General features: G+C 39.3%; 2 protein-coding genes across 3 annotated transcripts in view; one reads left to right on the top strand and one right to left on the bottom strand.

The window, feature by feature from the left end:
• Positions 1-27,996, top strand: part of LOC119131662 (lymphocyte antigen 75-like) — a 1,013,224-nt gene that overhangs the window by 145,054 nt on the left and 840,174 nt on the right. The window lies entirely within an intron of this gene.
• Positions 7,264-27,996, bottom strand: part of LOC119131695 (WD repeat-containing protein 7) — a 43,112-nt gene continuing 22,379 nt past the window's right edge. For both annotated transcript variants that reach the window (XM_037266331.1, XM_037266332.1), the window contains 8 exons: positions 20,507-20,731; positions 16,550-16,736; positions 12,930-13,047; positions 12,636-12,785; positions 12,416-12,498; positions 12,240-12,339; positions 10,818-10,922; positions 7,264-10,252 (listed from right to left, as the gene is read on the bottom strand). In XM_037266331.1, coding sequence (XP_037122226.1) covers positions 10,049-10,252; positions 10,818-10,922; positions 12,240-12,339; positions 12,416-12,498; positions 12,636-12,785; positions 12,930-13,047; positions 16,550-16,736; positions 20,507-20,731 — 1,172 coding nt within the window. In that variant the 3' untranslated portion in view covers positions 7,264-10,048. The remainder of the gene's footprint in view (positions 10,253-10,817; positions 10,923-12,239; positions 12,340-12,415; positions 12,499-12,635; positions 12,786-12,929; positions 13,048-16,549; positions 16,737-20,506; positions 20,732-27,996) is intronic.

The raw sequence follows: 27,996 nt of genomic DNA, 5'->3' as shown, positions 1-27,996 counted from the left end.
AAGCAACCTATGATCATAACAAGGAAGGCTTAGGGGCAGATGTTTAACGTTAATAAGAAGAAAGGAGGTGCATTGATTGCAGGACTGTGATGGAATCGCTTTCTTTTCTAAAAGGAAATGAGTTTTCCCACATCACTAAATCACCTCTCTCAGGGTTCAGGGTTTTCTGCTTTGGTCATACGTTTAAGTTTCCAGGCGAGGGGAGTGTTTATTTAACCATATTATATAAAACAAAAGCATAATAAAGTAAAATAACTGACAATGAGCATCAGACAATAAAAACACGATACCCCAAAACTTGTTTAAAGACAATATTTCTAAGATAGAGTCATGCATATAGTGAGGATATTTTATTTTAGATAGAAGTCAAAGCCCTATGCCAAATCCACCAAGAACAAACGGGAGAGTAATCCAAGAAAGACTTTTTTTCTCATAATTAATAAATGAAAGATGTTGTTAGTGCATCTGATCAATAAAGTTGTTAGCGAGACGGAGTGATTGATTGGGTGATGGGATGAAGAATGGCGGGATGGAGGCGATGGAGGTCAGGGATTAGGAGGAAGGGGGGTATGCCGTTTGCTCTGATGGCTGTTTCAAATTTTCACCCTCATTGAGAACAAAGGAGTCTCCTGAGCCTCATCATCACTGATAGACACTTAGCACTATCCTGACCTTAAAAAAGCGGGAGGCGTGGAGGTAGGGATGGAGGAAAAATATGGAGAGGAGAAAAAAGATGGGCAAAATGAGAAATCAGACACAGCACTGAGAATGAAGATGAGGCAAACAAGGTTTATGAGAAACAAACCCATGGGATGAAAACAAAGTGCTTAGAGTGATCCCCGTTTATTTTGATACATTCCAGACCTAACCACAATAGAAAAAAAATAGCATTTTTTTCTTTTTTAGGTTTGCCTATCCCACACACTTCAACCACAGTCAAACTGATTAAAACACACTTTTAAAGTATTCATGAGTGCCTGTCCATAAATCAGAAATGATTGTTTTCACATTTTCCATATTAGATGCAAATTGTGCTCGCTTCAGATGATTTGCCACTCCCAGTTGAAATTTACTGTAAAACTGACAAATAAACCAGAAGCGATTTAAACATTTTATATTATTATTGTCCCTTATTTAAACACAGGCAGGGTCATGTCACAATCAAGCTTATTTTTTTCCATTTTTTATAATAAGGATTTCATTTTAACCCTCATCTCAGTGCGTCGAGTGAAGCTCTTAGAATGCAAACGTTGTGGATGGCATTGGTAATAGTAAATGTAATTTGTAATAATGTATTGAATGAATGGCCAAGTTGAAGGATCGGGAGCCCGTGGAGCTGCTGCAGAGTGGGTGCCATGAGATGGGGAGTGGGGCAGGTAACAGGACGACACGTAACTTCCCGCTGAACAATGATTTATCAAGTTAGCAAGTAGTAATTCGAACTTCGAAGGTTCCAATGCTGTTTTCTTGTTCTATTATCAATATGGCAGCTACTATCCAACTCCCTTGATTTAGACTAGATGGGTCACACTTCTTATCTAACTAATGGAGAGATTCTTAGTGGAATTAGATCTCTTTGTCTTATACCCGACTATACATCCGTGATAGTGTGTGTATGCCTGCGTGTGTATGTGTATCCGCTGAGTCCCATCCATTAGTGATAATGAAGAAACAGGGATGCTATTAGCTGTTAATGGACAAACACACAACCACATCACAGTCACACACACACAGACACACACACGCACGCACGCACACACGTACATATACTGTACAGTATTGTCTAACGGGACCATTACTCGCATTGTCATTCCCATGTTGTCAAAATCAGCCTTGCAAAATAAAAAAAACTCCGCACACAGCTCTCTAAACGTCTCAAAGGACAGGAATCAAAGTGTTAGACCGACACGGAAGGGGCCCGTCGGACTCACTTAGTCCATAACGTACTTGTATGCGTGTGTGTGTGTGTAACGATGAGATGTAGTCTGGGGAATCCAAAGTGCCAGTTGACTTTTTAAAAACTGTCTTCTCACCTCACTTCTCCTCCCTCCATCTGTTCCTCCTTTGGCTTTCACTTCCCTCCCTGTTGTTTTTACTGTCCATCCTCCATCTCTTCATTCTGCGCATTCTCTACTTTCCTTCCTGGCGCGCTCCCATGCTCCCTAAATGGACCTCTCTTAACTTCCTGCACCTCCCCTGCCTTCTCACATTAAACCACCATTGTGATGCACAGTTGAGATACAGTACGTCTAATCCTTCTTGCCTACATCTCACTCCTCATTTATTTTCCCCTCCTGTTACTCGTCTTTTCAAACTGATCACTCGACATTTCTCTCGTTTTCTATGTCCTATATAATTAATAAATCCTAAAATCATCATCAATTTGGCAGACCACTGCTCACTCTGCGTTACGGTACACCGAGGGTGTTTTCTACTACATGCCCCTGACAGTTTTGTGTCGAAAAGTACACTTTAGACCAGGTGAGACCAGGTCTAAGTTGTGGCGCAGGTGGTGTACTGCAGTTTTTACAGGCAGACAGTTTCTGAGCTCCACCGATATGTCTATTGAATGTCGTATTTCGTACAAACAAACTTTACAACATCTGCAAGTGAAGATCTTGCATTTCCTTGTGAATTGACTTTGATTGCACCAATCTCCCATAGGGACTCCAGCAAGTCTGTTACGCTTCTGTCATGTAGAATACGTACCATTCCTGTACTGAATTTAAAGGGAATGAGGGGACCTGCTCTGCTTTCGAGGGGAATGAATTTGTGTGTGCTCACTCCCACAATGGCGCAAACGCCCATTCGTGCACCTATCTACCAAAATTCCCAAACAAAAAAGCAAAATCCTTTATCTGTATCATTTCATTGTTTCAATCTTTATTTGTAAAAATAATTTATCATTATCATTCCAGTAACTGTAAATCCATCCCGTTTAATGGAAAATATTGTTCTTTGTCCCCTGTCTCAGTTTCTCTTGTTATGCGTTCAGTTCTGTTTCTGAGCTGAGAGTGTATTGATCCGTACACTCACCAATCTTCAACCTTAACCAGTCAATGTTCACGCCAGTCACATCCTGCTGGCCGCCGTCGTTGTTGCTCAGCTTTTGGGTCTAATAGACCTGAGGAATCTAGTCAACAGGACATTTAGAACCTGGAGGTAACAAGCTTGCTTTTCTTCTTTGTGTCTGTGGACACAGATCTTTGTTATTTGCCGTTTCTTGTTGGTTATTAAAAATGGTAGAGGGGCTACATGCACGTACGCACATGCACACACACAATTTCAAGAACAAATGCCAATCTTGTCAGGGCTACACACACAGACAGTAACGTTTTTGATCTCCTTTTCGCCTGGTACTTAACATAGACTTTTTTTTCCTATTCATTTTAAACGTTGACACACGAGGACTTTGTCCCACGTTTATGTATGCGTGGATACTTTCTCGGGATTAATGAGAATTTAGCAGGTTGGCGGCTGCCATGTTGAGATGTGTCAGGAGGCGCTGAGAAAAGAAGCGGGTGGGATAAGGGCAGCATTTAAAACCGTTTGTAGGGATGAAGATCTTTAAGTGGGCGGTGAGTATTTTAGTCCTGAATTCAAATTCAAACCACGAACATAAATAAAGTGGAAAAGAGGTGAAATATATGATGACTAGAATTTATTTGGAATAATTACAGAGTATCAGTAGAAGATTCAAGAGGAAAATTGCATTTTTTTTAGTCATGCTTTGTCAATTTTTTTTAACATAAGCTGAAAGTAGTATATTAATAAGATTATATGTGGAAAAACCTAATTTTTCTTCTCTGGCCTCATTTTTGTTCCTTCACTTGGATTTTAAAGAAGACCACGCCTGAGGAAAATCAACTAATCAATGACAGAAGATTTGACAGATCAGGTGTCAATTATCTATCAAGAATTATTGTACACATTAAACATTCTCCATCGATTGCCTAGCTGGTAGACCACTTTTGGAATAACACCGTGTAGACACCGCTATAATGTAAATTAACCACACTGTTACATAATAGTGGGCTGGAAATTCACAATGATTTGCTCACCCATTCGTTTTCTGAAATAAGCAGAAAACAAAGGATAAATGGTCAAGGAACTTCAGCGATACAACTCTTTGGAGGATAAAGCAATTTAAAAATGCCAATCTTGAATTATTTGGCCCGTTTAATGAAGCTGTGTCGTAGATAATACTTCAGCGTGGTAATACACTTCTACACCAACGTGGACATCCAGAATGAACCTTGTTTTGGTTTGACGGAATATTTGACAGCTGCTAGTTTAACCTTGAAATAGTTCAAATCTTTTTTTTTTTTTTTAAATCTTTTGTTGGTTTCATTTAGGCAATGTTGGGGTTGAGTTATTTGTGTGGTGGAATTCATAAGTGAAGAAAAAAATGTGTGGAGGAACAGATATGTTGTTTTGGAACATGCCAGTCACATCCACGCACGCACGCACAGTATATGTGCTGACATAATGAGCAGGTCATGGGTCAGAATCTTGACCCCCACGGGGTACAAGGACGTATGTCAGGGAAGGCTGTTCCACTCTTGTGTTCAACCCATCTTTGCATCAAAACACTTCAAACCTACTGTATCATTTATGTTCTTGCAGGCCACATCACCTCTTTGACGACACGTAATAAGCGCCTGAGCCTCTTTAAGACGTACGAAAAGACGGCAGCACCTTAAACGCTGTTAGTAACGTTAAGCCGAGCGTAAGCTGCAGTGTGGCCAGACAAAGAATTGATAATTGAAAAGTAAAGCGGCAGTGATTAATTTTTGACAGCAGGGTGGTTTTAAAAGAAGGCAGCGGCCCTCGTCCTCCCAGCAGTTGATGTGAGAAACCCCGGTGAATCAAAGCTCCGGCTGTGCTCTCGGGGTTTCCACCCGTCCATCCTCCATCGCTCGGCTAGGTTTTAATGCCCACCTGAGGGACTATAGGGGAGGGAAGCAAGGGGAAACCGAGGTTCTCTTGACTCCACGTCGATACTTTTGCTTTCCAGCTGAGCAGAATCACAGCCTCTCTGCTCTTAACTAATCGAAATCTAAAGCCCACCCGCTCCACTTCTCCCATCTGTTCTTCCTCCCGCTCCACTTTCTCTTCATCCTCACCAACTTTAGGAACAAACTCCGAGCTTGTCGGAGCTAAACACACATATAGTCTCCTTTTGATCTCCTTCTCGCCCGGCACTTAACATCGACTTTCTTTCGTATTCGTTTTAAACGTTGACACACGAGGACTTTGTCCCACGTTTAAATATGCACGGATTCTTTCTCAGGATTCAAGAGAACTGGCTGTCATGTGGAGATGGGTCAGGAGGCGCTGAGAATAGTAGATAAGCGCTGTACTTAAAATAGTTTGTAGCTATAAAGGTCTCCATGTAGGCTTCCGTGAGGCTTTTAATCCTCAGGCTGAGTACAAAACACAGCAACAAATGGGGGAGGGGCTTATTAAATAGAACCTCAAAAGTTCAATATTATTTGGAATTCAAACTGCTTTCTTCGACAAGTTTCACAGAAAGAGTCGAATGCAACTTCACGTGGCTCATGAGACTTCAGTTTAAAAATAGTCCTCGTGCATTAACTTGGCTAATTTAGTAATGTTAACCTTCACATAACACCTTTCTCCTCCAAGTGAACATTGAGTTTTTATATTGATGGGTTACAAACTTTTTTTCTTTAAAGTTAATCTTATTCGTGAAAACATCAGAAAAAGAACAATTGATTTACTTCATATCCAAATGTTTTTCAAAACACAAACCAGTTTTTTTTATTTATTTTATCCCACCAAAATGTGTTACCCATACAAACCCCTGTAAACCAGCAAATAGCTGTGAGATCGCATTGATTAATCGTAGATCCTTTGCTAATCTTTTTATCTTCACCAAAAATAATTTGGAATGCTGAAACTTTGGGAATATCAATAATTGAAAAATACACCCACTCACTCAACTTGCATTTTGGATTAGAACCAAAAGCCTGTTTTCCCACTGCAATAATATCCCACAAATTCTGAGTGCGGAAATGACCAGGTTTGGTTGCAAAGCAAAGCACGCATCATCGAGGGCTTTCCAATAAAGGGTGAAACCTTCTCAACAGTAAAAGATGAGATAGTGTGATGAGGAACACTGACCTCCACGACCTTCTTTCATTTAACACCCTTTACAGTCAAGAGTCCTACATGTTGTCTACACTCAGTTGTGTTGTTCATTGAATGCCCGTGTGATGGAGCAGATACACTTGTGTACTAATCAATATATGTTGACACTTGGCTGTACACATGCAGTCAGTCATCAACTCAAGAAGAATGGAGAGCTGGAGAACTTCTACTGAGACAACCCACATTTAGTATTTATGTGCTTTTTGAAGTACTTGATCACAAGCTCATTTTAAGAGTTTACACATACAGGAAAAGCATCAAACACTATTTTTAATTACTCGGAGTATTTTTAGATTTTGCTGGCTTGTTACAACTACAAATTGGACAAAAATTTTTTTTTAGCATCACATCATTTAGTGACAAATTGTACAAAAGGTGGGAACGGGCTTCTCTGGTGGGAACTATCAAAGAATTAAGTAAAAAAAAAAAAAGGATGCTCTCTCGCGTAAGCATCAGGGAAACACGGTTGCACATTTGCTGTCTCCTTGTTGCAACACACCTGATTCAAAAGATCAGGACTGTTAGCCAGGTTCTGTAGACCTTGCTACAATTTGAAACAGGAGTTTTGCAAATCAGCGAGAGGTAAACAAACATGCAGGACCGGAGTTGCCTACCCATGCTGTAGAATGTTGCAAATTGGGGATGCTTGCTCAAATTTTACGGGTCTAACGAAAAACCAGGAGTGCAAGCAATGCGTACAGTACCCACAATCCTTTTGTTTGCCCAAAGTTGAGTCAACGGGACAGTTTCCTTCGAAATGACAATAAGACGTAATGTGATGTAATGTCATATTCAAGTACTCCACACTTAGTAACACTGAATGTGGGCGCCCCAAAACAAAATTATATCTCACTTTGGTCTGCTATATGTACCAAGCATGCAAAACATGAGTACAGACGCTCCTTTCTCAATCCACATGCTGTTAGGCCATGTTGATGTTAGACAGCAAAACCATTTTCAATTCTGGTGCAGCGGTACCAGTATAAGCAAAACATGTCTGTTCTTTCATTATTTCAGAAAGAGGGGAAAAAATATCCTCATACATGACCGAACAGCATCTAACGAGAACATAATTGATGCAGAAACTTGTTTTTCTTAGTTCCATCTTTATTAGTCACATAGTGAAAACAAGAACACAGCGTACCACTACACATTTATTTCATACACAGTGGACTCAAACTGGGTTACAGAGGTCACATGCATGCACTATACATACATATGTTAATATTCTAATACCCAGAAATATACACTCACAAACCACTTGATAAGGTACAGCCATACAGTATAATACAATGCCCCATAATTAATATTTCTTTTAGAGTATGTTTGTTCATCTTACGGCAACTCAGGCCAAGTTACTAAAACTAAACATTTAAAAAGCTTGAGAGGGGGCTATTGTATTTTACTGCATTACTCATTTGAAAACACAAAGGATTATACCATTATAATCCAGCTGAGTGGAAATATTGTGATATCACATGTTGTAAACTTGAAGGTTTCTACCACATTGCATCATGCCACTTAGGCTTTTTCGGTTCACTTCCTCCATCAAGGAATGTTCTCATTTTTTTTGGATGACTGGTTTTCCTCACTTGTTATTTACTCTTCAGCTCTTTCTCTTTGCCTTCGTTTTCTCACCTTCTCTCCCTCGAGAGGCCGACAAAAACAGTTTTTTTGTTCAAACCCTTGCGCATACTGGAGAAAATCCAAGATTGAGATCTCAATGCTCTCTAGAATTACAGTAGACATAAAAAGACTCCACATCGCTGTTGAAATGCCAGACTGTGATTAAAAAAAGTTCTCAAAAAGAAAAGAAAAAAATCTATTGAGTTATACTAGTGAGTGGTCACATTAATAATAGAAATTATTCTGAAATTAAAAATAGTCTCAGGTTTTTTTTTTTTTTTTTTTAAATATCACAGAAACCCGACATTAGAACAGGGGTGTGTAGACTTTTTATATCCAGTGTAGTGGAAGTCTCAAGGGCAGTTTTATGAGCTACGGGATTTTTTTTTTCATCTAAACTGGGACAAAACTTGTGAAAAGCTTTGACACTTGTGTTTACAGGTGCGTATCACTGTTAGAAGCTTTCTGACACCATCACTGAAAACTGAAGGAAACTAGAGGGAGGATCCAAGGACTGTCGGGAGGGTGGAAGGGTAAATAGAATAAGAAATAGTTTCTAAATGGGATTAAAACCTTTTCATAATCCATGGATATTTTGTGCATAAATGTCTGCATGAAATAAAATAAGAAAAAAAATTGTGCCCAGGGGAACTTGTAGCCAGAAACAGCAGTGATGTCATTTGCACACGACACATACTGTAATTGTCATAGAATTATGTTAAGCGTGATCTTTTTTTTTTTTTTCTTTTATCTGCTTCCCTCACAACAGATGAGATGGGAATGTTGTCAGTAGCCTCTTTAACAGCATTAGGAGAACAATACTTTAAATGTGTATTACTTCTCCCCGATACACATATTGTATTGAGGTGTTTAGAAAATGTTCATGTTTCATGAAGCAAGTACGCAAACCTACATTGGTAACGGACAAAGACATGATGAGATGATCTTTTAATTGTTATTATGCACTGTAGTCAAATTAGTAAATTTGTTTGCTTTAGTGTAGATAACAAGAGGAAGTCATTGCCATGCAGGCATTCAGGCAGTCAAACACACCACAAATAGGAAATCGTGCAAGACTAATACTAGACTACATTACATGGAAGCTCTGATATTAATACTGTACACGTGGGAATTTCATCTAGGAAAATGAAGAAATGTGGGAATGAGGGGACATATGTGTTATCAACATGATAAAACACCATCTCCTGTTTTTCTTGAAATGTATGAACACCCAGGACCATTTTGGTTTTGAATCATGACACGGAAGAAAGGTCATCTGACGGCTGTTGAATTTATTAGAGGTTTAGCAGTGGAAAGAGAACAAATTTAAATGTGAGCCATGTTTTTAAAAGGGGCTGAAATATCAAAGTCTTGAACCCTAAAGACTACAACAGGACACTTTTAATTCATGTTTTCATTGCATGTAATGAAATGCCCATTAATGGCAACAATAATAAATATTTTCTTATTTACACAATGACGACTCTGGATACCGCCATGGAGGAAAAGCGAACTAAATTTTCTCATTGTGCCCTGTTAACAGCAATCGGGGTGACCTTTAAGATTAATTTCAGAGATGACCATCGTTGTTGACCCATTCTGCTCCATAGACGACAGCACAATGACTGCCAAAGCGACGCATGATGACATCGATGCAGAATCAAACCACAAGTCATATTTTAACAGCGCCCACTTATAAATCTGCTCAGGGATGTCAAGTGAAATGATTTATCGGTCATAAAAATTAAATCGTGTCCTAAAAAAACCAACACAATGAACAACACCCAATTTACTGGCATGATAGGGGCCAACATTAAATAAATAGAAATGAATGTGTGGACCGCTAATGGCTTCAATTGTGACTAAGAAAGAAAACTAACAAATAATTAGGAATGACTAGAGTTATAAATTACTAAAACATAACACAAATGGCATTATGTTTCAGCCAACAAATATATTAGCAAGTGAATTCCTTCATGACCCTGACTGTGGGAGATAAAACAAAACTATATACACATATAAACCTAAATGTAGATTGGGTTCTCATAAAAAAAAAAAAAAGAATCCCACTAATTTCTAATTCAAATGATTTCATTGCTTTTAAGCCTTCAATTTCAGTCTATTTGAAAATAAAACTTCAGTGCCCAGTCTACTATCTGTATCACAGCGACTTCACAAAAACCAAGAAGCCGGACGCCGATGAGCTCTACATATGAACTGCAGCTTAACTTCATAGTATTGATCTCATTTAAACCATGAAGCGGTGCTCTTTGCCGTCATGTGCCATGAGGATGACGTTTCGGTTGGAGGTCCAGATAAGGCGAGCGAGCTTCAAGTGGTTCTGGGAGCCAGGAGATGCCGGCTGGACCGGAGGAACCTGGTAGGTCTTAATGCAGCGAAGCTGAGGGGCTGAGTTCAACATCCCAATGCTGCCCAGCAGACTGGTATTCATCTGAGTTGGGCATTTTAAAAATATATTCCTCTTTACTAATTGGCAATATTTAAGAAAAGGTTTTCCCTCAGACACACACGCAAATAAAGTCACATTCACAGAGATAATGTATGCCAATTACCAGCTGGTCAGGGCAGTAGTACTAACCCTTACACATAAAGTGAGGCTTGATAGTACATTAATAAACCATAATAAACATTATGAAAACATATTATATAACGATGGCTGAAACACAAAACCATGTATCTGAAATCAACTCTGATGCAGGCTGCAAGTTTTGCATGTCTACCAGTAAAATTGATCAAAATTCATTGGAGGTTTTGGTCGGACTTTTGTGCGACAATAAAAGGTGGAATTACCTTGCAAACAGAATGAACATGAAAATCATTCATTGTTTTCATCATCCAAAATAAAATCACAATCTAAAAATGTTGCACATTTTGGCTAGCGATATCATAATTTGTTATTGTTTGGCAAATTGTTTTAAAAATAGCTGCATGCAATTTTTGAGTGGAAAATGCAGTCATGTAAAAATGTTTCAAAATATGTGGAAAATGGTATTTACCTGCCAGAAGGAGATGTGACTGTCAGCATTGGAGTAGGTTGCCAGGTAACGGCCATCAGGGGCAAATGACACCGCTGTGATTGGGCCTTTATGGCCATGGATATTCTAAATAGAAATAGAAAAGAAGTCACAGTTAGCAATGGAAGATGTAAAATTTGATGTGTAATTTGTGCCACAGTGTTATAAAATAAAATAATTCAAAAAGGATTTTTAATGACATTTAAGGACTCGTGTATCACAGAAAGATGACTTGGTTCACCCCAATTGTGAAAAAATAAATAAATAAGAAAGTGGCCCAGTTGAGGAAAGGACATTGTCGTCTTAACGTTGCATTGCAATATTTGTCTCACTCACTGACTTCTAACTTCAATCATTTCTCTGGGTTTTGGATGCTATCACACCGTGTTAACATCTTCCTTCAATAAATTTGATTTTGTGATAATAAAGATATGACGAAGAACTAATGTTGATCTTTGCAGAAATTTTATTGAGACAAAGCAGAAAAATCTCAGGATTTTTCTTGACAGTAAGTGTTTGGTTTGAGCAAAATAATTCCATCAGGCGAGGTGCAGCTTGGGCTCCAACAGATGCTGCCATTCGCCGCCAGAACTCGCGAGACGGAATAATGGAACGCTGCCCTGTGTGTAACCAAATAAAGTGTCCCACCAGATGAAAGGTGTGTAACACAATAAAGGCCCTCACAGAAATCTCCATTCCGACCGACCCTGCCAGCGACTGGGATTAGAAACGCTCACCACTAGATGAGATTAAGGCATGTCGCCTTGGGCGCCCAAGACCCTGAAATTATAGCCCATCTGTGGTTATAGAGAAGAAAAATATAATACCACAATGAAATGAAAATCTTATATTTTTTACCTGGTTCTCTCCCTGATATTAGATCCCAGTTGTGTTGTCTGAATTATTTGGTTTTTTTTCCCCCTCAGTCTTCCAGGCCAATCTCAGCCTTTTCAAAGATTCTTAATCATCCCCCCCCCCACACACACACACACACAAGTCCCACGTCTTTTCATGTTTCAGTCTGAGGCTTCCATTGCCTGTTTTAAGGCAACATCCCAAGACCTATTTCCCATTTCATCCCTTCAGCTCTTTTACGTGATCAATTATGATATGTCAAAACAGCGGGACACACACAAAACCCTTTGAACACGTGGACATTTTCCATGTTTATTAAACTATTTAATTACCAGAGTGCTATATCATTTGGATGTACGCTATGGTGTTGACGTGAATTAGAGGAATGAATAAAATATGGATAAAAACTAAAAGACCCAAACCAAAATCCAATCATTTCTGATTAGTTAACAAATAATTTGAAGGAATTGATGATGAGGTGGCAGTTTATTGAATGTTTATTTTGTAGTCTTCAATAATTGTTTGTTAAACAAGTCTCTTTTAACGTACCTGGCATTTCCCAGTGCGAACATCATAGAGGGCCACCGAACCTTGACGAGCTCCGACAGCGATGCGGTGACTACGATCGCAGTAACCCACCATATAGAACCTGAAGAGATTTCCCAAAAATCAAACATTATGACACTGAAACAAATCCATTTACATTTAGTCCCACATCAACTTACTTGCAAATAGCAGGAAAACACTCTTGCAGGCCTTTCTTCTTGACCAGAGACCCTTCAATACAGTACATGATGATATCCATCACCTGAGGATGAGAAGATAATGTAAGAAGGTGAGGAGGTGTCCATCTCTAATATTGGTGATCGTCACAGCAACCTAGAAAAGTATAATTTCGTGCCCATTATTATTGTTTGAAATTCAAAAACTCCTGAACATGATTACCTCGACGAGCAAGTCTACAACATCCCCAGGCATCTTCTCTATTAGAATGTCAATCACTCTCAAGATTTCAGTCTTGGCTCGGGCCAGAGTGGTGGTGTGAACGTTCTGCTGCGACTGAGAGTTAGCCTGGGCTGCATTGAATCGATGGACCTGCAAAAATAATAAATGATAGTATTTGTTTAACGGAGAAGGTGCTTCTATTTCAACAGTTAGTATTTGATAAGAACAATACATTTATACTGTAAATATATTTCTGTCAACATTTTTAGGCACTTTGAATACATTTGAGCTCACCTCTCTCGCAATGGTGGTGATGAAAGCTGGCGGACGGGCGGTGGCAATAAGAGAGAGGGCGTGTCGAGCCGAGCGAGCTGAATCGGCCGGTGGGTTGAGCGGCAACCCCATGGTAATACTATGGATGAAGAGAGATGAAACGGAGCTTTGCGTGAGATGGTAAAACTGGGACGGGTTGTTTTTCAACTCCCATCAGACGGTAAAGATGGATTTAAACAAAAACCTGATCTCTTGACCTGAGGATTTGTGACAACACAATTCAGCAGAAAACTGACATGGGATGATGATATATATTTTGTAGATTGAGTGATAACTGGGAACTGTTTCTAAGAGGTGGTTCATTTTAAATTGGCTACTTTGGTACAGCAAGATTGTACGGTGTGAGTGGAATGGAGTCCAACAGTAAGAAGAAGAGAAAGTGAGAGAGACAGAAGGAGAGAGAGAAAGAGGGGTGAGAGAGATAGAGACTTACAGATATATGAAGTGAAGAGATTAGCGGGCAGCTTATAATGTCAAGGCTGAGTCAATGGCAGCCATTCACCAGACAACGGCATAATGGACTCCCACAATGCAACAGGAATTAGACGCACACGACACATGCACACACCCTAACAGCTGGCCCCTCACTTCGCCGAGTGGAGACGTGTGACATGGGTGGCGGGGTGCGGGGCAAGGGAGAGCGTGTTAACAAATGAGTGGGTCAGGGAGGAAAAGAGAGGAAAGGGGGGGGGGGGATGATTTGCACGATTCATCTCCCTTGATTACAGATCACAGATTAACACAGGTAATATATTAGCAATAAATCAGCAATGCCGAAATGTTTCATTTCATTTATAGTGTTGGCTGTAATTGGAAACAGTCACGATGTTGATAGAAGGCAAGAGTGCGAGGAGCTAATTGGAATGAAAACCAATGTGGTTAATGACCAACATTGAATCCATGTAATGAAATAATCTGAATTATCATTATCACTGGGAATCACACACACGCACGCACACAATTGTCAATTATTTTTAGACATTCAGAGGCACTTTGTATATTTATTAGACACTGAACTAATGCGTCTGAACAAAAAAATAATGGAAATCAACTCTGACAATGGAAGGAGTAAAATGGAAAACCTCATGTACAGTACATCTAAGTACAGATATTGGAAGTATATTAAATTACCATTTTACTCGAGTTCAAAGTAAGAGCCATCTTGCTTTGTGCTTTGATAGCCAATACAATGTTGAGATTATCCACTCAATAATGGGTCCCCCAATACACATGCACGCACACAGTGATAAAAGGGGGATATTGATTGTTTTGTGTGAGGAAGGAGCTAATAACATCAGTCCCATTGTGTGAGTCACTGCAACCAGAAATCAACACCACAACTGACTTGACAGGTTAAACGTTTGACTTTCTGAGTAAATTACGGATTGGTTGGGTTTACGGTGGACTGAAATTATTGGGGCTCGCTTTTTAGTGTATTAAACAAAGTGGACAAATGAAAAAGAAAAAAAAAATCACAGAATCAACCTAATGTACTGACTGACATCCAAACCTTTGGAATTTGGAGCGATGGTTTGGTAATAAATTAATATAAGTAGATTAACACAGACAAGTGAAATAACACTAAGACATGAGATTTGAAGGTGTAATTTACCAAATATTTTTGTAACAAAAAATTTATAAACGTTAACGTGTGCTGTTCCTTTGAACCTCCACGATCTATAAGGCTGCAAAGTCGACAATTGCTTTGTCTCACATGAATCAAAAAGCATGGATGGAATTTGATTTTTATATCATTTGGCATAAAAACTACTAATTCAACTTCAAATATACTTTTAATCTTTTTTTTTTTTTACATTTTTTATAACTACAGATTTATTTTCAAACGTGAGCGTGTGCCTTATGTCCACCTTTGTGCTGAGGTGAGAGGCTTTAATTTTTAAGTTAACTCTTTTTCTAAACCATCTTATTTATTTATTTATTTTAAATGAACGCAGTAGGTAAAATAGTGGTCTGGGCCTGACGTTGAAAATGTATAAAACGTGTGCAAGTCTTCCACAACAGAGGCTTTTCCCATTCTGTACGAATTGAATAAAGGATTATCACTTCCACTTGCACACTCACACATGGTGCTCTGCTCTGTAAGGAGCTGTATTGATGACCAGTAGTGTGCAACAGGGACAAAGAGCCTCACTGCGATTCAGCTGCATGGAAATACAAGCTTCTGTGTGCACATGCACTTCCTTTCATTCAACTCCTCATATGCTGCCTTCCCCTTTTAAACATAGCGTGAGTAATTAAAGCACCTTAAGAACGGTTTGCAAACGGCCACAGTATCAGCCCAAAAATCTGTATCTTTTTTTCAACTGAACCCAGCTTTGAAAAAAATAACATTGTTGATTTTGAAGCTGTCTTCGCTTTGCAAAGAAATTGACACGCCGAAATGTGTTTATAGCTTGTCAGCGCACACACGCACAAATACACACTCACGCCCAACAGACAGCAGACATATCCATACTCATTAAACCAGACTTGCGCATCTCGGGTTTCAGACTTAACAAAATCACTTCATGGAGACTATAGCGATTTCTGACACACTCACTTATCTCATGTATGATGCGTCATACACAAAATGAGGCTCTGCGAAATGCAGTCTCTTTTCTACTAAAAGTTTCATTCAATCATTCATTTCTCACTACTTACCCTGCTTATGATTTTTGGCAAGAGGCTGGACATATCTGGGACTGGTTATCAATTGCACGGCACAAATTGGAAATAATCATTCACACTCCCAATTAAGGACAATTTGGAGTCTTCAATTAACCTTACAGGCATTTTGCCGAACATTGGGGGAAGCTAGAGTATCTGAAGGAAACCTGCAAGCTTTAGTTATAAATACATTGATTGCGAGTATGATAAATATCCTTGCTAAAATTCTGAATCATACTTCCCAGACTCTGACAAGAATTGTGTTGACAGGTTTGTACAACTGTGAGCGATGAATGCCGGCTTTAGATAAGGTTTCCTTCAACATAAAAGCATGTACATCATTTTAGGAAGTGGTCATTTAACTTAAACAGATGAACACAGAAAGCGGTTGTCATGTCAGTGCAATGCAGACGATGCAGCATCATGGTAATGGCTTGCAATCAGATTAAAGTCTAGATCCCATGTTTTTGTGTCAGCTCTATGTTACTCAAATGCTGGGTTGCGTTTGAGTGCAGCGTTTTAGTACAATAGCATACCACATCACTTCCCTATATTTTATATCCCTGTATTTTGTATTTTTTTTTCAAACATCATTTACTTTAATATTAAGAAGGTCTCAAATCAATCAGAATTTTATTTGGAGCAGTTTTAGCTAATGTTTTAAAAAGTGTTTGTTGGAGCAAACCTTGTTAAAATAAGTATTGAGAAATACAAAATCAAAACTATAAGTCAGGGTAAATAAGTTAAACCAACAAATTGCCCTATTGATATTCATCAGTGCATACAAAATAATGTGAATTTCAAAAAATTACGCATCACAATTAAACCCTTAAGAAAACAAAGCACTATAAGGGCAAAATTTGCAAAACTGTGATTTTTTTTATTTTATTAAATGAATGTGTACAAAGACTCACTTAGCCAGTTGCTTCTCAGCATCAGCACAGAGCTCCAGCAGTCCCATGAGCACCGCAGACACGTCCATGTACGGCTCCCACACGGTGAAGCCTCGGCCGATCAGATCGATGGCGGTGCGACGGATTGTGCTGTGTGGTGGCAGTTTTGGGCTGGGGGGCTGCAGTAGCAGGAAAGTCAGCGCCTTACCTGAAATAGTCAATCACTGAATATTAATATGTTAGCAGTGAATAAAATTCACTGAGATTTCATAGGACTTAGATTAGTATAAGCAATTAGCGTGCCTGCTCAAGGCATTGGAGACAGGATGTTACATCACAAAGGGCAAAAACATGTACATTAAAACTACATTTTATAATTGAAAAATGGCAAATTCCTTAAGATTGAATTGAACTGCGAGTGGAACTACAACATGCCCGCACAGAAAGAACCAAGTGAGTGAGATGGAGGTCATTTCATAGCTGACCTGACATTTGAGCCAGTCTCTTTAGGGACCCACTGACCATTAAGGTTCCAAAAACCACCCCCAACCCTCAATAACGTCCACCTCCCCCAAACACACATAATCCTCCCCCCTTGGTTATCTCCCAGGTGACTGACTGCCTGTAGATCACACTCAGAGGAAACCTCAAGCCTCAGCAGTGATATAGAGGGGAAATGGTCAAAACAAGGCAGCTCAAACACCAGAACAGGATTTTAAACTGTTGGTAAATGTTAATAGAACACAAGAAGTATATTAAACCAATTAAAAAAAAAAAAGTCCAATTAAAGATACCAAAATATTCCAATATTCCAACTACAGCCACTGTAGTAATCATTTTCAAGAGGTTATATGATGTTTACTAAACGTATATCATTATAAATATGGTATGCATATTTTTGTTGACAATGGAACGTAAACTCCAAAATATCAAGGGATGCAACAAGTATGAATCAATGAATGCAAAAACAAATCTGCACTTCATACAACAACAACGATTTTGTTGAATGCCGTTGTAGTCTGGGTGTAAAATATGCAAACAGTCATTTGCTAACTTAATTGTTCTCCTGCTTCGGACAGTAAATCAATGTGAGCTCTAGAGAGCGATTAGTTTCACATAAACTGATAACCAGTATATAAACTGGATGCGTGGCTGTGTGAGAGACCTTAGGGGAGGGGCGTGATGCTGAGGTCACAGAGCAAAAGATCACTGGTCCAAGTTACATCCCTGTGAATTTTATATGCGGATGCTCTGCTCATAGTGAAACAGAAAAACCCCAAAACATGGAATTCTTGTCATGATGTCATGATTTTGCAGCCTTGTTTTATTTTAAAGACAAGTAAAGAAGACTAGAGACTCAATTGGAGCTCTTTTGACATTAGTGAAGAAAAAGTGAGCGTAGTCTCCACTGAGGTCTATTTCTCTTGGTGGACATCTTTATTCAAAGGAAGGCTCTAGATTCAAATGACTCAATATCTATTGACAAAGCATCAGTCGGCCATAATGGGCTGTTCGTTAGAGTAGTAAACATGTCACATTAACACCAAGAGGGTAATTAGAGGAGTTTGGTAGGAGGAGAGACAAAGGGAGGAAGGAAGAAGTGGGGGGAAAAAAGAGTGAAATAGCAATAGACTGGTACATTTTAATTTACAGGGCCAACTTAACTGCCTGCCCAAGAGGGGTTTTAGTTTCTTTGCTACACCTGCCAACCTCTTTTTGTTTGTTTTAGTTGAGTGAAGGTAAATCAATGTTAAGGACTTGGTGGATAAAGTCTCGATCCAACTACAAAGAGTAAATGTCTTGACTTATAATTCATGGATAAAGCCTGGCATTTTTTTGCATTGTCTTTGAATGCATCTTTAAAGCATGAATGATGTACTCCAAATTATAAGAAGTAGACGAGGTGAGTTGAAATTGAATTTTAGTTACGTGAAACAATGACTTATATGAAATTGAAATGATTCAAATGTATTTTGTAAAATCGTTCTTGTGTTTTTGTGCTCAGTGCTGTTGACAAAAAAACAACAAAAAGAAAAACTTCAATTTCCAATCAGCGCTCATGAATGTTTCAAAATGCCACCATTCATGATGAATGGACCCCTGCAGGGACTTGCAGTATTTTGACATTTACGGGAGAGATAATTGTCCAGAGAAAGACCGCGATGGACGCTTTGTCTCGTAACCCGTCCGACCATTCCTTTGTCATCATCTGTCTGTCTTTCCTTCCATCCTAGGCTCAATTTCCCCCTCTATCCTCCACATTTCTTCTCTCACCATATGAAAACATAAATCCATACCCTGCCGCGTAGACTACTGTACCTGGCTTCTCTCTGGGTAGACAGCTCTCATTTATCACACACACACAGAGCACTGTATGCCAACAACACCAATCCATCTTTCAATTTCATGACAGAGACAGGTGAAGTACGGGATGGGGTAGACGGAGAGAGAAAAACAATAGACTGAATGAGAAGGGGCTGAAGGACAGACTGATTGAATGAGGCTAAAATTCCTGAGGAGACCTGAATGAAAATATGGAAACAACAACCGTCTATGTCGTTGCTCTCTTTTGGCCGATGTTTAGGCCAAACATGACTTGAATAAGATAAGAATCATCATATATTGTGTTGGATACTTCAGAGTGAGCAGCCAATGAGCAGCTTTGGTAACTTAGGTAGAAGGAGTGGAGGGCGGAACAAAAAAAGCCAGGCTAGAACGGGATTCGAACAATCAAAGTGGAAGGAGAGCCAGAAAAAAAAAAAAAAAAAATCCCATCATGCTGTGGTGGGCCCAGCACGAGAACACATTCTTCTGGAATCTTGTGCTCTAATGTGTATGTTTTGCGTGTATGAAAAATCCATTGTTTGTGAAAACATGGTGTATGATTGCAAAACATTTTCTTTAATTGGAGCACTGTACTGAATGAAAACATCAGTCTTTGGCGAGTAGTCAACTTGAATTTTATCATGCCAATTAGTGATGGGCGAGTACCAACACCAGGTTTCAGTACCAATACCAGTTTTATTTCAAGGCATTGGTACTTATGACAGCCATGATCAGGAACGAGAAATGTTATTTATATGAAAATTAGGAACGTTGCTATATTGGGATGTATTGGTCTTTAAAATGATCTCACTGTTTTTTTCTGGGAAATTTCATGTATCAAAAGTACTAGTTGTATTGGGATCAGTGACTATTCCAGGTACTTGTACCAGTATTGTTCTAGGGGAAAATAAGAGACTAAACTATGAGATTTGTAGGGGGTTCATGTAAATGTTAAGTCCATTCAGGTGAGCGAATCACTGTGCCCAGACCTAACTTAAAATAACCATGACTCACAAGCCTATCACTGAACAGACAGGCTCCGTGTCTGGTTGGATGCCCCCCAGAGACAACCAATCAGAGCTCAGGAGAAGCAGGACGGAAGAGCAGCACTGCTTAGTGCAGGTTTGATGCCCGCTGCGGCTAAAGTGTGGGAGGCTCAGCGTGGCACAGGCTCAGATCAATCAGTGTGTGTGTGTATGTGAGTGTGTGTATTTGTGTGTGTGTGTGTGTGTGTTCAGTGAGTTCTTTAAAGAGTCAAGCTTGGCAGATTAAAATCATCCTCAACCTTCCACCTCACTTATAATCCATCTGTGATTTTTTTTATTTTTCTTTTATTTAGTTTTACATTTGAAACGTAAAGTTCGACCTACATCAGCATGGATTGTGGTTGAATTCTGAGGTATTTTATTAATAACAATCGACTTAATTCTGGGAAAAGCAGTGTCATGTTTTAGTTTGGTTTCGAATTGTCCTCGTTTTGCAAAATGTGGGCAGAAAATGGTATCAACAGTTTGTAAGCTTTAACTGCTGCCAAACTGAATTTTTTTTTTCAAATGATCACAGAAACAAGGTCCATCTTTGGTCAAGTTGTGTTTTAAGACAAGGCAAGAGTTTTTACCCACACTAATAATGATTGTGGTCCCAGTTACTTACATGTGTGTCTTGCCAGGGAATAATTAGAAGAACCGCCACTTGTTGGTCCAAAGCCTTCGGGGACCTGCCCGGCCCGAGTACGTGCTGCGCCTTTTGGAGGTTCAATCTCGGCCCCAAACTCTGCCCCGATGACACCCAGCAACACGATGGCGGTGGCCTGTTTCCGGCGCTCCTCGTATGAGTTGGAGATCTTCTTGGCATTTGGTGGAAGGTTTGAGAGGCACCCTTTTGCACAGAGACAAAGAGAAGCATTTCAAAGAAAAGAAAGCCTATGAAATTTAGCATCTCTCATACAAACTGTTAGATGCTTATACTTCAATTGATAAACATATTCTAGTGATATAACTAAATGAAGAACCTCAACTTTTTTTTTTTTTACATTGGTAGTGGCCAAATGCTTACAATCTACTTTTCCTTTTAAGTTTTGATTAATAAACATTCAGAGAATGAAACCTCAAAGCCATAAACAGAAAGCAAAATGGTTCAAACATATTTTATTCGGCCGAGTCACGCAATGGAGACTAAAGGTACAACTTAAATTCTGTAATTCTTCTCACTCGGAAGTTTGTTAAAAATCATGAATCAACATGAAGCTGATAACTGAATGGAATACAATGGTTCTACTGTCAAGGCATTGGACATTGCTTACAACCAATCAAATGCAAGCATACACCTATTTGCTCAACTGAAATCATTTTGTCCCAGTGCATGGATACACAATCATTCTTAGGGCTTTTTCTTCTTTTTGGCACATGCAATAAGACACACTTTTGCCACTTCTATCTGTTCAGTATTTGTGCTTGTTCCTACTGTGTTCGCAAACACCTACCAAGAATCTTGTGTGTATGTGTGTACTGTACCTAAAAGGACCTGCACAACGGGGAACAGCAGCAGCAGCCTCATGAAGATTGTGTGTGGCAAAATCACAGCAGGAGATGAGAGCTCCTTACACACATGGTTAAAAAGCTCACATGGCCAATAAGAGCAACATATAAATTGTGTGTGTGTGAGTGTAGGTGTAAGCCATGCCGTGTGTGGGTGAGAGAGAGAGAGAGAGAATCAAATCGAGTGAGAGAGAGAAAGAGTGGATGCAATTGCCTATTACCACCAACACGTATGATTTTTATTTCTGATTCTCTCCGTCTTTGGGTGAGTGAGTAAATCACTGCAACTAATTTATATCGCAGGGAACAAAGCGCCTGCTAACCACACCCACCCACACGCCACCCTCCCTTCCCACACTAGCAGCAGGAGGTTGTAAGATGAACATACAAAGAGAGAGGTAGTCCCTGCCGTGTGGTCTTGCTGGTTACTTTCGAGATTTGTTAACGTTGCATGATTCTGGCAACTATTTATCATAACGCATAGATCACAATGATATTATGAATTTTTAATGGCAGTTGTGATTTCACACAGTGCAGTAGAAAACATGGATTTGGCAAACAGCATGTGTGTATTCAGTTGCAAACGAAACAGGACTTGGAACAGGGCATTGAGTAGAAATTGGTGGCACTGTCATACACCAGATGCAATAAATTTCGCTATGTCAACAACTCCACACAAAGGTCGGGTCGGGTGACAACTAATGCAAAAGCATGTGAAGTTAAATGATCAAATCAAACATAATTTCCTTTGAGGTCAAATTTCTGATACAGCTCGAGTAATATTTCCATTGTTTGTAAGTTACTAAATTTTTTAAAACCTCCGAATCCCCTTCCCCCATATTTTCATACTATATCCTGGTGGTCTTTATAATGAGATTGCTAAAAGGCCAGCTGTCATTTGGAAGAAGGCCCAGCGGCTGGCTCTGATAAATGGATTACAGATGGCATCCATTCCCTGGGCCAGACTGGGCCAGTTGATAACAGAATTACAGATAGACTTCCAACCACAATCACAAAAAAAGTTGATTTAGAGAAAGGAAAAAAGTTATGGCAGAATATATTAAAGGTTTGATGACATTATATATTTAAAGGTATTATGTGTAATTCAAGAAAACATGCAGTTGTCAAATTAATATAATAAAAAAAAATATATATATAAAATAGTGCTTTTTTTATTTGCTCAAAATATCCCGTGATACTGTCTGACTGAACAGGTGCAAACTTTATTTGTTAAACTACACAATTAAAATGTACATTGAGACTTTCTTTTGTGTGCCCTCGTAAGATTAAAATCGGTGCTAAACTTTACAGTTGGGTCAGTAGTAGTCATTTTAAAGAAAAAATTTTTTTTTTGATCATGTGAAAGCTTTTTTTTTTTCTTAAGAGTAGCAGATGATCTGAATGTCATTTATGAAATGAGATGTCTGCGGACAGTTGTTGGGGAATTTTCATCCTACCTGCGGCCTCTTGACCGGTGTGGAAGGAATGACTGATTTTTGAAGGCCATCGATCTCCTTCCTTCACGACTGAAAGATCCATTATAATGACATTGTATCTAAATCTTATTTCTTGGTCAACCTGCTCCCAAACATAACCCAATAAAGTAAAGAGGAGCACGAACAAGCTCTCCTCTCCGCTCGCCTACGTTTGGCTAAATCGTCAATGGATTGGAATGACAAAAAAACAAAAAACATCTGACTAAATAACATTACCCTTAAGAGAAGGAAAATAATTTAATGCAACAATATTTTTTTAAGGTCAGACGGACAGAGAATATGAGGGAGGCAAGTTAAGGAATGGCACAATGGATGAATGGAGGAAAATCCAGAAAAGACTGGCACAAGTAGTAGAAGTGGCTTATTGGGGAAAGATATATATTTTTAACATGACTATAATTTTGGACTACAAGTTACACTTATTTTTCATAGTTTCGCAGCTCTGGCAACAAAGCAAGGGCGGCTGTATATTAAAATGTGAATAAACAAGTTGAGGTAATTCAGTCAAATTGGACTAATGATAAATATTTATCTAATGCTATGTATACTCTTATACAAAATACCAATTGTACATGATTTGTGGACATATTACAATAACAACTAAATGATCTTCCTTTTGGGGGAATCCTGCTGACAAGCTTACTAAACCCCACTTCAAAAACGGTAACCCCATCAACCTCCAATCCTACGTCATGGCTCTGCATCCATTGGTAATCAATATGAGGCTGGTAAAACTTGATCACTCGGGACTCAGGGAAGGGGATCAATATCAGCAGGAAACCGATGTGAGAACGAAAGCAGCTAAAAGGAGAAAGCAAACAGTAGAAAGAGTAGTACATGGAAAATATTCTGGAAAAGAAAGACTAATCGAGAGAAAATTCCTTTAAATAGAAGTGTACTCCAGTTATGGAATATATTGGTGGTCAAGGATACTCTCCGTCCTTAGAGTGAATGTCAGGGGACAGTAAAGCTCGGGCAATAATTGAAAACACAATTAAGATGATAAAGAAAAGAGGCACAGAAAAGACAATTGGAAATCTTAAAGTGGTCATTGTCCTTCGAACTTGCCTAAGCCGGTCTAAAGGTTAACTGCATTTCATTGTCTTAGAACTGACAGACAAGAATCTGTGCTCACAAGAAACCCCAACTATGAAGGGAAGAGGCGGTGTTCGATTATGATGCGGGGGTCATGGGTGACATTGAGATACTCAGAACAACTTATAGACTTGTAAGTAAAGGAAACACTGGTTCTATCACTAATGAGTTTTAAACAGGTAATAATCGAAAACAAGTCGACGAGTGATACCGCAAAAATGAAAACATCGTCGACATGTTGGGGGAGGAAAAGATCTGATTAATTTAGTAATCCCAGACTTTTCCAATGGTGTCTTATCTTTGAGTTAAATAGTAATGATGTGCACTCTGCCTTCCACTTCTCCCCTGTGCAAAAAATAAGTTGACTTAAACTTGCCAGAGATTTATTATTATCTTGTCATCAACGACGGACACCAATCTTCTCACCCAGTAAAAATCCTACTTTCATCATTTGCCATTCTTTTTTTTTTTCCATGTGTTCACTATTGAATACAAATACGTGCGCACACACACGTCATACGGGTGAATGAACATAGTGATAGCGTTCACATAATGGGGGATGGGCAAATTGAATGTGATTGTGTGCGTGTGTGCAAGAAGCCATGAATGGGTCGGATAAGGAAGCAATGGTTGTGTTGTGTGTGTGTGTGTGTGTGTGTGTGTTGTGGAGTACAGAAAGGTGTTGTGGGGGATGTGTTAAGTGACTGACGAGCAGCTTACTCATGGGCTTAATCATGAATATAGCAAGTCATGAAATTGGCCAATTGACATGTTAAGTGACTGCAAAGCTCAAATGGCTCACAGGCTATTTGAGACAAATTCCAAATTCCAAACATAGTATGTGACCCTATGAGAAAAATTAATTACCCCAATTATTGTTATGATTGTTATTATTGTGATTACCCAATGGAACTTATTTATGATACCACTACGCTCCACTAGGGGCAATAATGCGTAACTGGAATAGTAACAATGCAACACATTTACAAACTTATTTTTTCGAACCATAACTTTAGTCTAAAATATGTCCGGTCCCATAGAGCGGCATGTACCTCAAATGTGTAAAAACCATGCAAACCCAATCATCAGAAACAATGAAGAGGGTTTAGAGTCAGCACTCAGAACATTCATCTCATCGTAGATTAAATCTGTGCTGAAGAGAAATGTGATCTGACCCAAACAACCTCCAGGCTCTGATATTAGATTAGCAGGGGAGGCTAGCGTTTCGGCTAACCCAATCACAACTAGGCTAATGACACAGAGGTGAGGGTCAGCCTGACTTTTCACCTTTGACCTCTATCTGTGCTGTCGCAAACCCTCTCTCGAGGGGGGTGAAAGGTGGAAGCTGGAAAACAAAAAGGATGAGTTGAGAAAAGAAAGGCCAATTTTTTCCTTTTCACTTTGTTTTTTGTTTGGATTGGTGTAGAATTGTTACCTTGTAAACAGAATGCCACCTAAAAAAAAGTGAATATAATTATAATCGAATGGAAATATCAATAGATTTTCAAATATTTGTTAATATATTGATGATGTTCTTGGGTGTCAGACATGGGGTGATGAGGTGTTGTGTAAGGGAGACAGACCTTTGACCTCCTTGAGGTAACACCCATCAACAGAAACGGAGACATGATGCCCTCAGTTTGTGGTGGCTGCATTTACTTTAGTGTGAAGTAACTACTGATATTATGGTTTAAATCATTTTGTTGCATTATGAAAATCGACATTATACTTGAAATCATTCAAAATACAAAACAGAAATCAATTGGTATAATATAAATACACGAGTGGCTAAATGCAGAACACAGGTTCACACGCAATTCAGCCGCTTTTAACCACGTCACTTTGAATGACTCAAAATATGTTTTGGTGTTTAGATGCCTTACTTTCCGTCAGGATGCACGACCATTTAGATCCAATTCCTAATATGCACATACATTTTTAATGTATGTTGATGGTTCCCGTCAGAAAAAAGTTAATACTAATAAAAGGCACTTCACATGCAGTGCGAAAGCCCGCAGCAATGCCACTGATTCTAATTACCGTATTTTCCGCCCTAAAAGGCGCACCTAAAAACCTAAAATTTTCTCAAAAGCCGACAGTGCGCCTTATAGGCCAGTGCGCCTTATATATGGATCAACTGATGAATTTGTTGATCCATACTGGTTGTACACAGTGCTCTGCCAAAATGTTTCAGTACGTTTTAGTACGACTAATAAATTACAAGGTCGCATCGCTTCCCAGCATTACGGCAACTGTAGTCAGGGGGCGTCACCGAATAGCTGTTGTACCCGCGAGGCTATTTCCTGTCAAAATAGGCTGCTCTGTTAATGTTTCGAGTAAATCTACGGATCGATATGGAAGGGAAACATAGGTAAGTAGTACCAATGCGTTAGATCGAACTTTAGTCAGTTCCGATCATTTTATAGGAGATCGTTTGAGAAACGCGATTGTTTACACTTTGCTGAGGCTCATGGGAGATTGCGAGGTGAGGCTCGTGAGACTTTGCGGATGGCTAATGCTATTGCGATAGCTGCTATACGTACCAGGCTATTTCATGTCAAAATAGGCTGCTCTGTTAATGTTTCGAGTAAATCTACGGATCGATATGGAAGGGAAACATAGGTAAGTAGTACCAATGCGTTGGATCGAACTTTAGTCAGTTCCGATCATTTTATAGGAGATCGTTTGAGAAACGCGATTGTTTACACTTTGCTGAGGCTCATGGGAGATTGCGAGGTGAGGCTCGTGAGACTTTGCGGATGGCTAATGCTATTGCGATAGCTGCTATACGTACCAGGCTATTTCATGTCAAAATAGGCTGCTCTGTTAATGTTTCGAGTAAATCTACGGATCGATATGGAAGGGAAACATAGGTAAGTAGTACCAATGCGTTAGATCGAACTTTAGTCAGTTCCGATCATTTTATAGGAGATCGTTTGAGAAACGCGATTGTTTACACTTTGCTGAGGCTCATGGGAGATTGCGAGGTGAGGCTCGTGAGACTTTGCGGATGGCTAATGCTATTGCGATAGCTGCTATACGTACCAGGCTATTTCATGCCAAAATAGGCTGCTCTGTTAATGTTTCGAGTAAATCTACGGATCGATATGGAAGGGAAACATAGGTAAGTAGTACCAATGCGTTGGATCGAACTTTAGTCAGTTCCGATCATTTTATAGGAGATCGTTTGAGAAACGCGATTGTTTACACTTCGCTGAGGCTCGTGAGACTTTGCGGATGGCTAATGCTATTGCGATAGCTGCTATACGTACCAGGCTATTTCATGTCAAAATAGGCTGCTCTGTTAATGTTTCGAGTAAATCTACGGATCGATATGGAAGGGAAACATAGGTAAGTAGTACCAATGCGTTAGATCGAACTTTAGTCAGTTCTGATCATTTTATAGGAGATCGTTTGAGAAACGCGATTGTTTACAGAGGGCTCGTTGGTTATTGGCTAGTGGATGCATACCGCAACCCTAGTCAACCTCAGTTTGATGCAGTATAGCTTCTATTTTATGCGCCTTATAAGCCGGTGCGCCTTATATATGGACAAAGTTTTAAAATGGGCCGTTCATTGAAGGTGCGCCTTATAACCCGGTGCGCCTTTTAGGGCGGAAAATACGGTACATCACTTGCTACTGTTGGGGAACGACGATAGCACAATGACAAGACAAGTGTGTGTGTGTTTCTGGGGGATAGAAGAGTAGACTCAGGTGCCGTGGTAACAGCCCAAAGCCAAGTAATTCTGTCGCTGTCAACACCATTCTTTCCCATGCTTGTCTTCTCTTCCTAGTGACTTCTCTTTTTTCTAGTTTCTGTTGCTCTCAAGTAGGATTTTCCCTTTCCTTGTCTTTTTAACACGTTTTTCACCTTTAATTTCCTTTTCTACAAGCATCTTGTAGTATATAATAATAATAATAATAATAATACATTTTATTTGCATGATTGCCTTTCTCTCCTTGCAAGCAGTTCCACACAATGGTGAATTCAGTGTTCAATGAAAACAAATATTA

The sequence above is a fragment of the Syngnathus acus genome, chromosome 12 (genome assembly GCF_901709675.1).
Source record: "Syngnathus acus chromosome 12, fSynAcu1.2, whole genome shotgun sequence".
NCBI classification, from domain to species: Eukaryota; Metazoa; Chordata; class Actinopteri; order Syngnathiformes; family Syngnathidae; genus Syngnathus; species Syngnathus acus.
This window is presented reverse-complemented; position numbering and strand designations above follow the sequence as displayed.